Source organism: Abramis brama, assembly GCF_963993115.1.
Source record: "Abramis brama genome assembly, chromosome: 17".
Lineage (NCBI taxonomy): Eukaryota > Metazoa > Chordata > Actinopteri > Cypriniformes > Leuciscidae > Abramis > Abramis brama.
In genome coordinates, this window is record NC_139979.1 from 15715710 (window position 1) to 15732865 (window position 17156).

General features: G+C 37.5%; 1 protein-coding gene across 1 annotated transcript in view; it reads right to left on the reverse strand.

The window, feature by feature from the left end:
* galnt1 (UDP-N-acetyl-alpha-D-galactosamine:polypeptide N-acetylgalactosaminyltransferase 1) overlaps positions 1–17156 on the reverse strand; it is an 89595-nt gene that overhangs the window by 6945 nt on the left and 65494 nt on the right. The window contains exons 6-10 of the mRNA XM_084089709.1: positions 8698–8905; positions 6049–6219; positions 3650–3767; positions 3325–3505; positions 2270–2409 (exon numbers count right to left, since the gene is read on the reverse strand). Coding sequence (XP_083945835.1) covers positions 2270–2409; positions 3325–3505; positions 3650–3767; positions 6049–6219; positions 8698–8905 — 818 coding nt within the window. The remainder of the gene's footprint in view (positions 1–2269; positions 2410–3324; positions 3506–3649; positions 3768–6048; positions 6220–8697; positions 8906–17156) is intronic.

Below are 17156 nucleotides of genomic sequence, written 5' to 3' on the forward strand. Positions count from 1 at the left end.
GCATTTCCACAACAAATGAGAACATTTAATGACATATTTTTACCTCAAACTTCATAACGTCAAGAGTCAAGTGTTTGAAATAACTTGCTTTTGTGATCTGATGTGGCTTCATGTCACAATGTAGGCAGAAATTGTTTTATAGTATTCTATACAGTGATAAATATACTTTATTGTAATGAAAATACCCCAGATGTCAGAAGAACACATAAACCATATATTATCTTAATCGCATGTTAATTGTCTTCATGTTTCATCAGTCAAAATGTCTGCATGTTATTCAGATCCAGCGATATCTGGGATGCCTTTGTCCTTTGGCCAGGAATTTCCTGGAACGTCACAAGTTTTATGACTTCTATGAGTCTCACTTGAACACTTCTGCTCAAAGGCGCCCTCTGGCTATCAGTATGAATGATGTGTGTACTCAATACTGCTCACAAAACCCTACTTTGGGTAAAAATAGGAAAAATGAAGCAGTATTTTCAAGTGCTCAACCAAACCGGGTGGATGTTTGGATTGTGATTAGTATTGGATTATATAAACAAAATTGGCTTAATGTTAAGCAAGAGGTGTTCACCATTTTTGGCAAACAAAGAAAACATTTTTTGTTAAGGTTTGTATTTTGTGCGCCCTGTTTAGAACATAATGTCCTTTGTCAGTCACATGCATGTTTAAGTGCTGGACTGCACTACTTGTGGTTGTTTTCAGAGATGGTAACAAACAAGACATTTTAAACTTGTGCGACAATTGTGTGGCCTGTGCTACAAAACTTTCAACCTCTGAAAGGTGGACCACCAGTGCTATTTGCAAAAAAAAGTTAATGTACAGCCCTGGGCATAGAGTAAAAGATCAATTTTGGGATTTTAAGAATCAATACTGAGATCGTTCAAATGAAACATGCAAATTATCATAAAATCTATATTTTTACCCAGCCCTAGCCTCTCACGCTTTCTGCTTTATCTTATTGTCCCAGCTCCTAAACCTTATTTTCACACACTACTGTTCAAGAGTCACTAACATTCTTTTTAATTGAGAAATTAATACACTTCCTCACAGCAAGGATGCTTTAAATTGTTACAAAAAAATTCTATTTAAAATAAATGCTGTTTTTTTTTTTTAAATCTTTTTATTCATTGAAGATCGCTGGAAAATAATGTATAATCAGGGTTTCAACAAAAATATTAATCAGCACAACTGTTTTCAACATGGATAATAAGAAATGTTTCTTGAGCAACCTATCAGAATGATTTCTGAAGGATCATGTGACACTGAGGACTTGGGTAATGATGCTGAAAAATGATGCCATCACAGGAATAAATATTTTTTTAATTGTAATAAAAATATTTCACAATATTACTGTATTTACTGTATTTTTGATGAAAAAAAATCAGCCTTGGTGAGCATAACAGACTTCTTTCAAAAACATTAAAAACCTTTATGACCCCAGACTTTTGAACGGCAGTGTATTATTGCTGTACGTTTGGGCAGTAGTAACAGTAACACGTGGATCATCGCTATGATGTCATATCCTCCATATATTATTCTGTCAGTGTCCTGCCCTACACCTCACAATGTCACCATCAGCGGCAAGGAGAGACAAGGATGAGCTAAAAGTGAATGAACCGTGGGCAGCACAAGGAAGATAGAGCCTTAACCAGTCAGGAGAACAGACAGACTCCGTTCTCAGCGAGTTTCAGACATCAGAGATGACATGTATGTTTTATTCATTAGAGTGTCTGATAAAGAGAGGCAGCGATGGACAGATGGAATGAAAGGGTGAGAGACGGAAAAGGAAACAAGATGATGACAGAGGGAGAGCAGACTAGGAGAGAATAAATGCCTTTCATTTCCTGAACACAGTGACTGGAATGAAAAAACAACAACAATCAATTCCTGTGACCCGAGAAAAAGAGTGTTCCCTCGCTAATTCACACCTGCACTTCTTTAACACACACACACACAGAGAAATGTGTTTATCACACTCTGCAATGCTTTCCCTGTTTTGCTATCAGCATGCATACGTTTGTCTGTGTGTGTGAGTGTGTGTGTGTGTGTGTGTGAGTGTGTGAGTGTGTGAGTGTGTGAGTGTGAGAGAGAGAGAGAGAGAGAGAGAGAGAGAGAGAGAGAGAGAGAGAGAGAGAGAGAGAGAGAGAGAGAGAGAGAGAGAGAGAGAGAGAGAGAGAGAGAGAGAGAGAGAGTGAGAGTGAGAGTGAGTGAGAGAGAGAGAGAGAGAGAGAGAGAGAGAGAGAGAGAGAGAGAGAGTAATACAGACCTCTCCCAATGAGTAGTAGTGGCGCGGTATCTGGGAGTCTGGGTAGACATTTTCAAGGTACCAGGAGAACGGCTTACACTGCAGTCTCTGTCTCAGGGATGTTCTGACAGAGATATCTCCATAATCCACTTTAGTCACACCTGCAACAAAGAAACGTACACAGAATATGTAAAATGGTGACTAAAGCTAGACATTTAGTTTTTCCACCATGATTCTAGTGCATTTTTGGGTACTAAGGTGGTTTTTAGCATGTTGCTATGCAATGCTCTGGATTGCTACGGCTTCGCAAAGTGGTTTGTAGGATGTTTGGTTCAGATTTCTCCTTCAATTAAACCGTTCTATTGTTCCCCAGACAAAAGTCTGATCGCTTAAAAATGTTTTAGCACACCTCTCCTTCACAAGCGGCCTGACTTGAGGAATCATTCCTGCCCGTAGCACAAACAATAAAGGACGAGATACATGCTGAACTTTGATACTTATTGTTGGGGTTTTGTTCAAACACTTGCCTTGCAGCACTAATAATCAGGAGAGAGTCCACAGAGGCATTAGTATAGAGGAGGGAAAGAATAACACAATACGCACACAGTCACACAGATAGCTCTGAGCTGCACTGGACACTATTGACAGTGACATTAATATCTATTATCCAACATCTCCTTCTGAGTCAATATGGCTCGAGTGCCCAAGAGCGCTGATAATACACACACACACCACATTAAAGAGAAAGACACAGAGATAGAGAGACAGTCATAGAAAGAGACCGAGACAGGGAATGGCAAAGAGACGTGACTGAGAGAGGAGATAAGGAAACGTTATTTCATATTGTGTCTTAGGGCTGGTCGATATGACGATATTATCGTATATATATCGACGATATCTCGCAAGTGCCCCGATGTCGATTTTTAACAATCAGATCATCGACGATATCAGGAGGAAAAATGACAAATAATAAACCTAGAAAGTTGCCAAATATATTTCACATAGCCCCGTAGTTACCATACACATCTTTATTTTTTAAGCATCTTGTGTATGGATGCAGATGTGTAGTGACTGACCAGGAGAGATGATGTAGAAGAAGTTCTTGAACTCATCCATCCAGACCTCTGCCAGCCGCCTGTTGTTCTTGTTGATGATTTGCCCAGTTCCACCAGGGAACGTGTACGGCGTCGCCTTACGGAACACGTGACCGACGTGAGAACACGTGACGATCTCAAGCGTCCCCCCGCACTGCCAAATCTGATAAACACAGATACATATTAGTTCTCAGAGCATGAACGAATTGTCAATAACACCAGAACTGCATGCTATTTATGCAAAAGTGGAATTGTGGGTAGGATTGCGGTGGTGGTCGAATGATTTAATCTCGGGGATGAGACTTACCCTGAAGGAGATCTCCAGGTTCTCTCCTCCCCAGATGTCCATCCCTGCATCGTATGTGCCAATCTCCTGGAAATAATCTCTGTCTATGGAGAAGAGACCACCTGCCATGGTGGGGGTCCTGATAGACAATGCAAAACAAAAAACACACACAAGTGTTTAATTCTATGATCCTTCAGGGGAATGATCATATCTTATAAAAGCAGCTCTTCCTCTCCAGTTCACGTCGCGTGTCACTCAGAGGAACGAGATCTTCAATAGAAATGACATGTTTGCATGTGCCTATTTTAGCAACAGCATATCCTTCTTTAAATATCTTTCACTCTTGTTTGTCCATTTCCCTCAGCAGTTCTTTCCTGTTTTCCTTCCATCCATCCCCTGCAGCACGTCTCATTTACAGTCATGTTTTCCTCAAGAAAGAACCTGTTTTTGTTATGCTCTCAAGTTGTTTTCATGCTGCTTTGCACTGCAGTGCAGAAAACAAAGCACTGAAGTAAAAGAAGATAAAGCAAACGAGGGGTCGTGTGTGGGGGGGGATACAAGTGTGGCGTTAGAACGTTCTTGAGCTCTGAAAAACACAGGATCTCTAAAGAAATCAAGCAGCAGAAAGCTAAGAGCTACTCTGTTCCTGTAGTTATACGGTGAGCAGGTAAACACACTCTCCTCTTGGCAAAGTGCTTGTGTGGATTAAAACTCCCTCATCTGTGTGTTAACTCTAGTGTTTAGCTGCAGGGCTGGAGAAACACTTTTATATTCCGTAGCTTTAAGTTGCATGTAAAATACCTTTTTGGAAAGTAAAAAATAAATGTTGAATTTACATTTAAAAGGCCTTTACAGATATGAGCCATTGCTTAGTGGTTAACACAAATGCTCTGATTCATTGTGTCGTGGTGCTCCTGCAGGCAATGCAATTTCAATTCTGGCTTGTGACATCTATATCACTTATTATTTTCATATGCCATATCTTTTACTGTCCGTTAAAAAATGGTAAAAGGTTTCTAAAAGGATCATAAATTACGCATCTGAAAAGAAGCGGTTCGAAATGGAATACTAATGTGTAAAACAATTGTGACAAACAATTACAAAAAGTAGTACACTACATTGTCACATGGCCACACTGCGTATTAGAAAAAAGGTAAATGGGCCTCATTCACTAATAATTGTGTGGATTATTTCGTATTTGTATGCACGGGAGAACTTCTCGCAAAAAATTTCACGCACAAATTAGTGCGTATGCATGCTTAGTGAATGAGACCCATTTTCTCAGAAATGATGCTGCTTAGCTTACTTTGTACGTTTATTTTTTGTGTAAAAATATCTTTACTCTTGGCTGCCTGGTGAAATAATTAATCAAAAAAGAGATAATAAAAAAAGTAATTAAATTTACTGTTAATTTGTTACATTGAAAATATTACACATACACAATATTCCCATATATTCATTTTATTATACAGCTCTCTGGAGTACTTCTAGATTCATGATTAGTCAATCACAGCATTCAGCAGTCAAATTTTTCACACTATATAACTGAATATATAAATGTTTCTCATAAAATATTCTGTCAGGTAATCTCATGTCAGTCTAAACCTCTTACTGGAGGAAAATATTATAATGATTTTAATTTCGGTTTGTTCATCTCACAAACTTACACTACTGTTCAAAGGTCAGTAATATCTCTTATTTAACCTAAAACACAGTAAGAACTATAATATTTTGAAATATTATTACAATTTAAAATATATATTTTTTTAAATTGACAGCAGCCATTACGCCAGTCTTCAGTGTCACATGATCCTTCAGAAATCATTTTAATATGCTGATTTGGTGCTCAAGTAACATTTCTTATTGTTATCAATGTTCAAAATAGTTGTGCTGCTTAATATTTTCGTTGAAGCCATGAAACATTCTTTTTAGCCTTCTTTGACGAACAAAGTTCAAAAGAACAGAATTTAGTCAATAAAAAAAAAAAGATTTTTAAGTTGGTAAACTAATTAATTAATAAGGAAAAAAGTAGATCAAGAATTGTTTTGGAATCGAGGATCGTGACTCCCAGAATTGTAATTGATCGGATTGTGAAGTGCCTACAGAATCCCACCCCTAATAACTGTGCTTTTATTTTCCCCATGAAACGCAATAGGAAAATAAGGACAAACACAGATAAAGCAGCATAAAAGAAGTCTATGCTGCTTTATCTGTGTTTGTCCTTATTTTCCTATTGCGTTTCATGGGGAAAATAAAAGCACAGTGGTCTGGAATGACATGAGAGTGAGTAAATAATGACAGAACTTTCATTTTTAGGTCAACAATCCCTATAAGCCTAGTAAGGTAGGTCATTCTACCATGGACATAAACCATCCTATTCAATCTTGATCTGACTGCATAATAAGCATTTTGTGTGTTACCTGACAGGCAGCGTTCTGTCTCCTTTCCTGCGGTCCATCTCTCTCTGTGGTACCGGATACCAGCGGAAGTTCAGCTTCCAGTTGAACCCACCATATGTCATATCAGACCCTGCCATGTACTCAAATGTGTCATCGCTGATCACGTCAATGATGGGACACACTACGGTTTTCCTATGAAACACAAACAGAAAAGAGATATTAGCTGTGCACTTTAACTGCTTTCACAAAGACAGCCTCAACTACCAGAATAAATGAGTTTTGTCCGCCACAGAATGCCCTTTTTATTTAGAATTCAGCTGGCACACGACAGACACACCTCTCTTTACTCAAACAGATGCAGACACAAATCAGAGGGGACGTCTCGCTAAACTTGTGTCATCAATCAGCACCAAGCAGCCCGCTGTGATGCTAACCCAGGCAATGAGGATGGATAACACACACACACACACACACACACACACGCACTGCAGGCACACTTTCCTCTCCTAAATTCAGCAGACTGAAGCTTCAGCTAATGATGCCCCAACAGGCCGCCCGAGGCAACACAACAGAGAATCAGCATGTATATGTGGGCATGTGCGCATGTTTAGAAGAGAGGAGATATTCTCTGCACATAAATCCTAAAAAAATCCAATTCAGATAAAAGTGAGTTCATGTTTCTATACTCTACAAGTTCCCCATTTCGAGCACAAATGCAGCCTGAGGTGAAACCAAACTACAAAACTGTAATAATAAAGCACAGGGAAAAAACTAAACTCTAAGAGCTATTGATCGCTCAGCTCTCTGCAAACCAACATGCCAAAATGTTAGAAAAGAAAGTGTGAAAATGACTGGTTTGTTTTTATGTTCCACCACAAATTGCAGAAATTAAATAAAAGGCATGTGCATGTGGGTGTAATTTTTTTGCGCTTGTGACCGCATATATGAGAGAGATATCAATCAACCAGTGGAATGCTATTTCCCAACCACTGAAACAAAATCAGAAAAAAAAAAATGTTCTGACAATTCTGCCCATTTTTACCATAATGCATAATTTTTTTTACCATAAAGAGTAAACAAAATATGATAGCTTTTTCAGTGATAAACTCTTACAAATCAAGTGTAGCGTTAGTTCTGGCAGGTCACGTTAGTCAAGCTTGCATCAGCTGACTCCCAGCTGATCCACGTCTACCTATAGCAATACGGCAGCTATCAAACAGCTATCAAACTATTCCTCTTGAATCAGACTAAATTCTCAAATTGTGTTGTACATTAAAATCTTGAATTAATGATATCTGCAATACAAATAATGTTGGTTCTGTTCTGTTAACCCTAAGGGGGTTTATTGCTGCTCTCCCTTCACTATTCATGCTAGGCTGCATGGATGCGCAAGGAGTTCTTGCCCAAAACAGAACCATACCGCCAATCCAAACTGTATGCTAACTGTCAATCGTATTTGACGATAGTGGTCCTGACAGAATAACTGTTTTGTTAATAAGTTTTCATGAAAGCTCTGTGGTTGTCAAAAGACAGCCAGGTGACGTGTTTTGCATCATCCGGTGGACTTTTGCTGACAAATAAATGTGAATTTCTTGGTCCAGGTAACACGGAAAATGAGTAAACATTTACATTAATTTACAAATACTACCGACATTGCAACAATACAAAGCAGGTTGAAAATCCGTGAAGTTACTGGCAAGAGATTAAAGGAGCTCTGAAGGCTGTCTTTGGGGTAGAGATTGACTTTACCTGTGAAGTTTTATACTTGGGTAATATCCCCTCAGAGAGGTGGAACAGAAAGGATAAGAAGTTATTGTTAATTCTTCTAGCAGCTAGTAAAAAAGTAATTACCAGAAAATGGTTAAAACCAGAGTCACCCACGGTGAAGGAGTGGATTGATATAATACATAATACATATATGTGATGGAAAAATTATCTTTCTCCTTAAGAGCATTAAGGGAAGACTTCCTCCAAATATGGAGTAAATGGATTGATTACATTAAACCAGTACGCCCAGACCTCTTTTGAAAGGTTATTTTTCTTTTCTTTTTTTTTTTACTTTTGGAATATGGCAACTTTTGGAATTTGCTGTAAGTAATAGCTCCCCATGTTCTGTTGTATATAGTTACTGTTAAGAGGAGGAAACAAAGCATTGGTAACACTTGTGAAATTTGTTTTCAGGCCTGAGAGAATACACTCTGTATTGATAACCATTTTTTTTATTTTTTTTATATATATTATTTACATATTTTTTTATTATTATTATTATTAATACTGTTTTGGTATGTAATTGCATAAACTTACAAGTGTCTTTGATTTAGGAAATTATTGAAGGCCTGCTTTCTGTATTTCTCCTTGAAAAATAAAAAATACAAAAAAAGAAAATCCGTGAAGTTACACTTTAATGTTTTTATATAAAGCTAATTATTATTACTACAGACTACAAATTAGCCTTTAACCTAAAAGAAAACACCATGACCCTAACCTTACCAACTCCAAAAGAAAATATATTCATTAATATATAATATGTAGTATATTAAGTTGATATTTATTTAAATAATATTTTAAAAGTTTAAAAAATAATTAAAAGTGTGTGTATATATATACACTATGCTTTTTCAAGCAAGTATATACCTTAAAGTATTGCATCTCAGAAGTAGTAGTGCTTACTTGTCAAGTCTGATGCGAGCGAGGAGAGGCTCAAGCCAGCCGGTTGTGCACTCACAGTGGGCATCCAGGAAGGTAATCACCTGACCTGTGGAGATGGACGCCCCCTTTAACCGAGCGCGAATCAGGCCCGAGCGCTGCTCCATCCGTACCACCCTGACCGGCACCTCCAACTTCCGCACATACTGCTCCAGCTGCCGCTTCAGAAAGTCTACATGCACACAGAGGTAACAAACAATTACACACTGGCAAGAATTATATATAGGTAACTTTGGGAGGATGTGACTTCGCATACATTCAAAATTATAATTTCCTTCTAATATTCATCAGTGGATGCAAAGAGAAAATGCTCCAAAAATGACATCTTCCAGATGCAAACACGTACATCGAATACACGTTTTAGCCAGGGACTAAGGCACAATCTGAAAAGTTGGGTGAGGCACATTATCAATCTTATCTAGCTCATGAATATTAATTACAGTAGGTCAGGCAATATTCGTAACTGATTTGCTGATTACCTCTAACCAACTCCGTGATCATTTGTAAGACTGACAATGCCTCCAGTGGAATGAGGCTTTTTTTTTTGCCCTTAAATTTGTCTTTTTCCATGGCTGCCTACAGCTTTTATTCCACACTACGGATAAACAAAGTAAAGCTCTTGAAATATTATGGTTACTGCCCAAAAAAGTGTGTGGGGGGCATATTCTTGGTCTTGGCGATGTATAGGAAACCTTTCTTTAACAATTTCCCCCCAGTTCAATCATTAATCAAGTATTGCTCTACATCAGCATCTGCAGGATCGGCTCTCGGCTCATGTGGATCAGCATCCTCAGCTGCAGCAGCCATCTTAAAATACTGATCTTCCTGTTGCTGTGGGATATCAGTGCTTTTCGTTTCGATTAAATCATCTAAGCCAAAGCCACTGAATGGCTTAATATGTGTTCAGACACAAAGATCAGACTGAAACTGTGAAACATGAACATTCATTTAGTTACATTTATGGTTGAGATAACAAATGTACGTTTAACAAATTGACTCGATTGTGAAAAATCTCATATATTTTTTATATATTGAATTTATTAACATCATAAATTATTGTAATATATTAAATGAATGAACCATGAAACATTGTAAGTTATGTTCTGTATTCCAGAATTGTATGTTCTTCAATTAAAAACAAACAAGTTAAATTGAGTTATATGAGATTTCAGTTCACATCTTGATTTTAATTTAGATTTAAGATAGCTTATTTTAATAAATTAACAATATTTTATTCATTTAAATACTTTATTTCATCCTGCAGCCCCTTGGAAATTTCCTGAGGGCCCCTGGTTGAGAACCACTACTGTAATTGATTATTTTAAGGGACAGTTCAACAAATATATTTTAATATTTTTGTCAGTGGATCACAAAATTTAGCAGAATGTCCATGATGCTCATTTACAACCAATGAACGTGAAAAGAAAAATGGCCACAGTACCCACTAACCTACATTTCATGGAAAAGGGCATACGCAAGGACATAGGATATACATTTTCCTAGGAAAAATATCTACTTTTAAAATAATTTTTATTTAATAAATTAAATATGCTGGTTTTGAACAACATGAGGGTGAGTAGATGACAGAATTTTCATGAGACATTCCTTTAATGAAAGCAACAAATAACATCTGTACACAGGTCCAAATCTGTCCCAAAAAAAATCTATATATGTCAAACACTCCCACAGATCCAATAATAGGCCTTTAGGAGATCTGACAGGAGGACATGTCTGTGCAATGCAGTCTCACAGAGGTTTTATCAGCTCTCTCATGCTTTATTTGAGGTGTGATATGTGGAACAGAACTGAATGCTAAAAAAAACTTTAACAAAAACAGTCAAGAAACAAAAAGACAAAGGAAACATTTATTCCTGTTTCATGTCATTATCTGGTGATGTGTCTCTTTTTAACTCCATCCCACAGAAACAACCTACAACATATAAGTTCCATCCTACATTATTTCCCACTTTAAGGCGTAAATATGCCACATTATGGAAATTAAAGGCATTGCGAACTCCATTACATGTTGTTTAAAACAAGTCCAGTAGATGCTCCACTCAAATGAACACTCATCACTCTCTGCAGACACGTGAGCAAATCTATGCACACACGTAAATCAATATCCTGCCGTATTCCTCTAGTCGTTTAAGTGGAAATAAAGAGGAGGAAGAGAGAGTGGGCGGAAAGAGAGGAGGAGAACAAGAGAGGACATCATTAGAGGACAAAATTGAGCGGCAGGAAGATGAGAGGAAGAATTTGGGTCTTTATCTCTCCACAGGAGCGGCAGATTAGCACAGATGAGTGAGGAGGGGGGCTGGCAGCTATTCTTATGCAGGACGTGACCTGCGCAGTCAATCTATTACCGAATGAACTAGTGCATGTGTGTGTGTGCGCGTGACAGAGCGAGAAAAGAAGACATCGATGTGTCTTTTTTGCATCTGTCAAAATGTCGCAGTGGTTAGACAGGAGTGTGTGTGTGTGTGTACACACACGCCATGGGCCTCAATGATGCTTCAAAGCACTCCTGGATGAACACTCTGTCAATGTCTCTGCAGTCTCTCACCCACAGACTTAATTCTGATGTTATTACAGTTATTCCAGCTGCACATTTTCTGTCATGGTGGGCACTTTCCATTGACTTTTATAGCTTTTATACTGAGGTAATGATGTTTTTCGATCCCTACTTCTGATCTAAAAAGATTAGTTCACCCCACAATGAACATTCCATCACCATTTATTCAACCTCATGTTGTTCCAAACCTCAATCACTTTCTTCTGTGAAACAAAAGAAAATATTTTGAAAAATGCCTCAGTATGTTTTTTTGTCAATACAGTGAAAAAGGAGCAAATTTTCTGTGAAATCTGACTGACATAATGTCCATTGTCCATTATCAATAGTGTAGCGAATCAGTGATGTATGAAGCAACAGCTCACACAAAAGTCACTTTGTGTTGGTCAACGTTGCGAATTTGATTTGAACCCATTGCGGAATCTGTGTGGAGAATTTTTTTGTCCAGTCAATTGACCGTTCGCAAAGACCCGCCCCCTTTAGTTACTGTTGCTATGTCCGACAAGCCACGCCGCACACCATGTTCTCACAAACGGATGTTTGTAAACGGACTTGCGTCTGACGTCAGCGTGTTGTCAATTTGGCGGATAACTTTGACAAGAATGAATATATACTGTTATTATTACGGCATTACTACATGCAGCACCGACTATACTCGAGGCTAGTTCAAATTCGCCAAATAAACGTCCTCGTTGTGCGAACATTTTATTGTCACCGGCAGGAGAGGAGGAGAAGACTGCAAGTAATCCTGCGAGAACCACCGGAATTTCTTGTAAATGGTCTGAAAGTCCGAACCGTACAGAAAATGCTTTCACACTAACACAAACATTTGTTCAGTTTGATCCGGACCGAGACTACCTCTTTTCGTCTTTTCGTCCGGGGGAGGTTTCACACCTGTAATTTTGATCAAACTGAAAAGTCCGGACCAAACAAGGTAGGTGTGAAAGGGCCCTCTGACTGCTTTGTCGGACAAAAATGGCGGATTCAATAGATGGCGGATTATGATTGGTCAGATCGCCTGTCAATCAAACTCCCTGCAAAGGGTCAAATTGTCCAGAAATGACAATTTTGACTTCCCTTGGTTGGACGAAAGTTTTTAAAAAAAATTACAGTACACATACAGTACAGTAACAAAGTCTTTTGCTAACGTTAGCCTTTTGCCACACTGGTGTGAAAACAAAACCCAAGTAGTGTACTCAGCTTCCTGTAGTCAACAACACACAGACTCTATATGAACTAACATACATGCTCAGAATAGTACAAGGCAGACACACCCTTGTGAAACTGCTAATGAGGAAAAGATAGATCTTATCACTAGCAGTTACATTCACTATTTACCTTCCAATACAAACCATATATCTGATAACTAAAAGAGAGCAAAATAAATACAAAGAGGAACCTTGAGAGAAAGAGAGAATCAATTAATTGAAAAAAATATGAAGGACAGAGTGAGAAAAGGGGATATAGTGTTTTCTGTAGTGTCCTTCAGATAAATAGTGCTCTTCTGAAACTGTAAGGTCAGCGTTTCCAATGAATGAAGGTTTGAAGTGAGCAGATATTCACTGATTTATGTCTCAAACTACCAAACGTTAAATACAGTAGGTTACTCCTATTGTAATAGCCTAGAGCAGAGACTGCCAACTATTTTTGTCATCCAAGTTCCAACCCCCTTAGCCATAAATATTTACTCGAAATTTTAAGATTTTAAGTTAATATTTCAATAATTAAACAATACATTTACATTTTTGTGGTTCTCTGATGTTGGTTAATGGTCACATGACATGCAGGTAAACAATTTTTTTTTTTAAATTACAAATTTAAGTATGTATTTTATTTTGATTTTTTATATATTTTTAAATATCTTTTTTTGATCCACTCACAAAACCTTTGCAATTCCCTCACAAAATCCCCCACAACCCAGTTTGGGAAACCCTGACACAGTGAACTCAAAAAAATTGAGCTGCGGTACTAATACAGACTCTAGCTCACAACATTCCCAATACTGTTTCGTTCCTCTTCTAATTTCCTAACAGAGCTGGGTGTGGGTGTTTATGTAAGTTTGTGTGTGTGTGTGTGTGTGTGTGTGTGTGTGTGTGTGTGTGTGTGTGTGTGTGTGTGTGTGTGTGTGTGTGTGTGTGTGTGTGTGTGTGTGTGTGTTTGTCATCACATCACAGTGCTGTCAGCGGTCTCGTTGGCTGCTGTCTGTGTTTGTGAGTGAATGTTCTCCCCGGAGCTGTCCACCCCGAGCCGGGTCACATGGAGCAGCCAAGCAGGGCTTTCAGCAGCCATAGCAATGATGCCGAGGGGCAACAGAGTCGCGCAGAGGTCAGTTATACAGAAGTCATTGGCACTCCAGAGCAGCTGCCATCGAGACCACTGCCAGCAAGAGGCACATTTCTACAGTCAGCCGAAACGCTCCTGACCTCTCGGGTCACTCAGAGTCAGTGGCGAAACCGGGATTGTATGTGCAGAACACTTAGTGGGACTCCCAACACAACCTACAACAATGAACTTAATACATATGAAAATATATCAACCCTTTCAAACAGCAATCCCAGTAAAAGTACCAGAATGGCTTTACCGGTAAATACACACAAATGCTGTTCACATAGGCATAGGCAGAACACGGCCACAGCAGCAAAATTTGTGATGTCAGTCATGGGAAATGATCTTTAAATGCTGCGTTGTTGTCTTCATTCGCCCACATGAGTAGAAGTGCTTTAGTTTCTGTTCATTTTAACAAAGATTTTTGAGTTCTGAGTGACAGGCGTAAAGGGATGACCACACAGAACATGTTTTTCTCTTAAAAACACGGGATGCACATTATAGTATCCAACTGCAGAGCCACAGCGCTGATGAATAAAAAAAGTAGGCAGGATCTTGAGCTATGAGACAAAGGGTGCAAGGGTCAAAGATGTCCATCTAGCGCATATTTACACAGAAAAACTATTGAAAAGCAGCAGAGCTTACTGTAAACAACACAGAATAATCGCGTCCTCTCCATAATAACTTTAATATTGGCCCAAAGAAGACTTCTTACGTCAGGACCTCATACGTGCTCATACCGGTAATCTGAAAATTCTGTCATTTACTCACTCTTATGTTGTTCCAAACCTGTATGAATTTTTTTTTTGGTCCCCACTTTTTTATTGTATGGACAAAAAGAGCTGAAACATTGTTTAAAATATCTAACACGTTTTGTGTTCCACAGAGGAAAGAAAGTCATCCAGGTCTGGAATAACATAAGGATGTATAATGTACATTTTTGGGTGAACTCTGCCTTTAAGGCTTTTTACAAACTTGAATTTTGTTGTATTATATTAATCATGTTTTTTATTCTTAAAGCCTGTGTTTTGCTTAATAAAATAACAATTCGGACAAATAACTTAAATTATACCAGGTAAACATGGAGACTAGATCTTCTTACCTCAAATCTCTAAGCTCTCTTTTTAAGGAAACAACATGACCCATCACAAACTTATTCAGTTGTCTGATTCAGTTGAACTTCATGACATTGTACAATTTATGACAAAAAATGCCCAACAGCCAAATTTTTACTCACTGTCTTTGTTTTACTATACTTTCATAAATGTTCTGTGTGTCTGGTCGTGTCACTGCCTCGACATTCAGCAGATCTCTGTTTACATCAATGCAGGGAGAAGCGACGGCACTGCAGTGGCAGAGAAAATGATTCAGTGCTATGGGAAAAAATGCAGGTAGAATCAAGCGCAGCTCTGTCAAAGCCTGGACTGAATAATTACACTAATAAGAACAACACGGCAAAATCAGATTCCCACGTATCCCTGCAGAGCAGTATGCATATGATAACTTGATTTATCATTTAAAATGTCACATGAGTCATTTTAATGAGTTTCACAGTGAGCTGTTAGGCTCAATAGACTAATGTATATGAGTCATTCCACGAAACAGGTACGATTTGGACAAACATATTTTTGGATTTTATACTTATATGTATTACTTTTCTGAACATCCCACAACATTAATTACATATTTAACTTCCAGAAAATCATATTTTCCCACCTCAGGCATCAAATCCCTATTATTATTGGTAATTATTTTAAGATATGGGCACTATTAGTCTTCAACCCCGTTATGGACACTATGGGAGCTCTCTGAATATGACTATAAAATATATTTGTAATGAAATCAACATTTTCCTATTAATCATATGTCCCTCACACTAATTCAGTAATTGTAAATGTAAAATTTACATATAATTTTACACTTATGCTATACTAAAGCCTGAAATGGGCACTTTTTGTGACAGCAAACTCATCATTTTTGATCAAAGATGTGGCTTAACTTCAGAATTTGAACTAAAATCAGTATTCTTATGATTGCTCTGAACATTTCTGACTAAGTTCAACAAACATTAAATTACTTATTCATAAACTTAAAAAAAATAATAAAAATGTAGGTGTGACGGGGTTGAGACTAAGGCTAACAGGGTTGAAGATGGTAACGGGGTTGAAGAGACAAATACAGCTAAACATATACAGTTGTTTTTTTCTCAAATTCACTGAAAGATTTTCTATGAGCACTGTATTTCATTATGTAACCAAGAAAAACAACATATATAAATTGCAATTGCAACTCAGTTTTATTAACCCGACTGCAGGAAAAACAACAATAACTTTAAATACATTAGAACATTATAAACTGACTAAATAGGTCATCAAAATAAAACATATTACTTGTGTGCTTTTTTTATGTGTTTGTGTGTCTGTGCGAACATGTTTTTGTGTGTTTTTTTGCATGTGCACTGGTAACGGGGTTGAGTGTGACAGGGGTGTGATTTTTTGCTTGAAAATGGCCACTGCTCTACATGTAGTGAACAACAAGAGAGTACATGGCATTCATTGTATTAAGAAATCATGTATATTTTTGAAATAACAAAGATAATTTTCACAAGTAATAGAATTCTATCTTTATTTGATGTAACGGGGTTGAGTCGTTGAGCTTGACGACCACATTATCACAACTCTAAATAAGTTATAGTTATAAAAGAGGGTGGTAACTTGCCTGTGTCTACACACAGTGTTGTTCAGAAGACTTCTATGATGTTAATTCCTGTTATTGATGTCACATATAAGGATCTGTTCATTAGTTTTATGGGGGAGAATGGTTTGTGTAACAGGGTTGAGGGATTACTGAGGGACGGAACTAAATAATGTGATTTTAATGAATAATCATGAATTTACTTAGAAAAAAAACATTACCAGCAAAAAAGCACAGATAGATATTCATGGGAATGGCAAAATGTATGGACAAAGAAGGCCATGAGGGACATGACAAAATAGGTGGTGTCAACTTGAAAAACAAGATAAATTCTAATATAAAGATAATATGTATGTCATTATTTTTTTAACTTTATTAAAGGAGACATTTCAATTGATACAAAAAGATTTTAAGAATAGATTTTGGTGACCCAATAGGTAAAATACACTTAAAAAGGTCAGAGGGACTCAAATCATACCGGTTTCATGGAATGACTCATATATAATTTTAGGATTTAATAAAATTTAAACCACAGTGGATGATATCCACACTGCATAGTTTATGAAAGAGCTAGAAATGTGACGAAGCTGTGTTATCACAATTCTTTAACATTATGGTTCGCATATTCTAAAATAGGGATGCACTGGTAATAAAATTCTGGTCAATACCAAAAAGCCAATTATTTTCATGTTATGGCTGATAACCGATTAATGGCCGATATTAATTCTGCTTAGTCCATCAATTTCTTTTTAAATTGTCTAAAATATTATAAATAAAACACTCAAATTAAAATCAATCGTTTTAAATGCTACAAGTGGCTTAGGCATAGGTATAT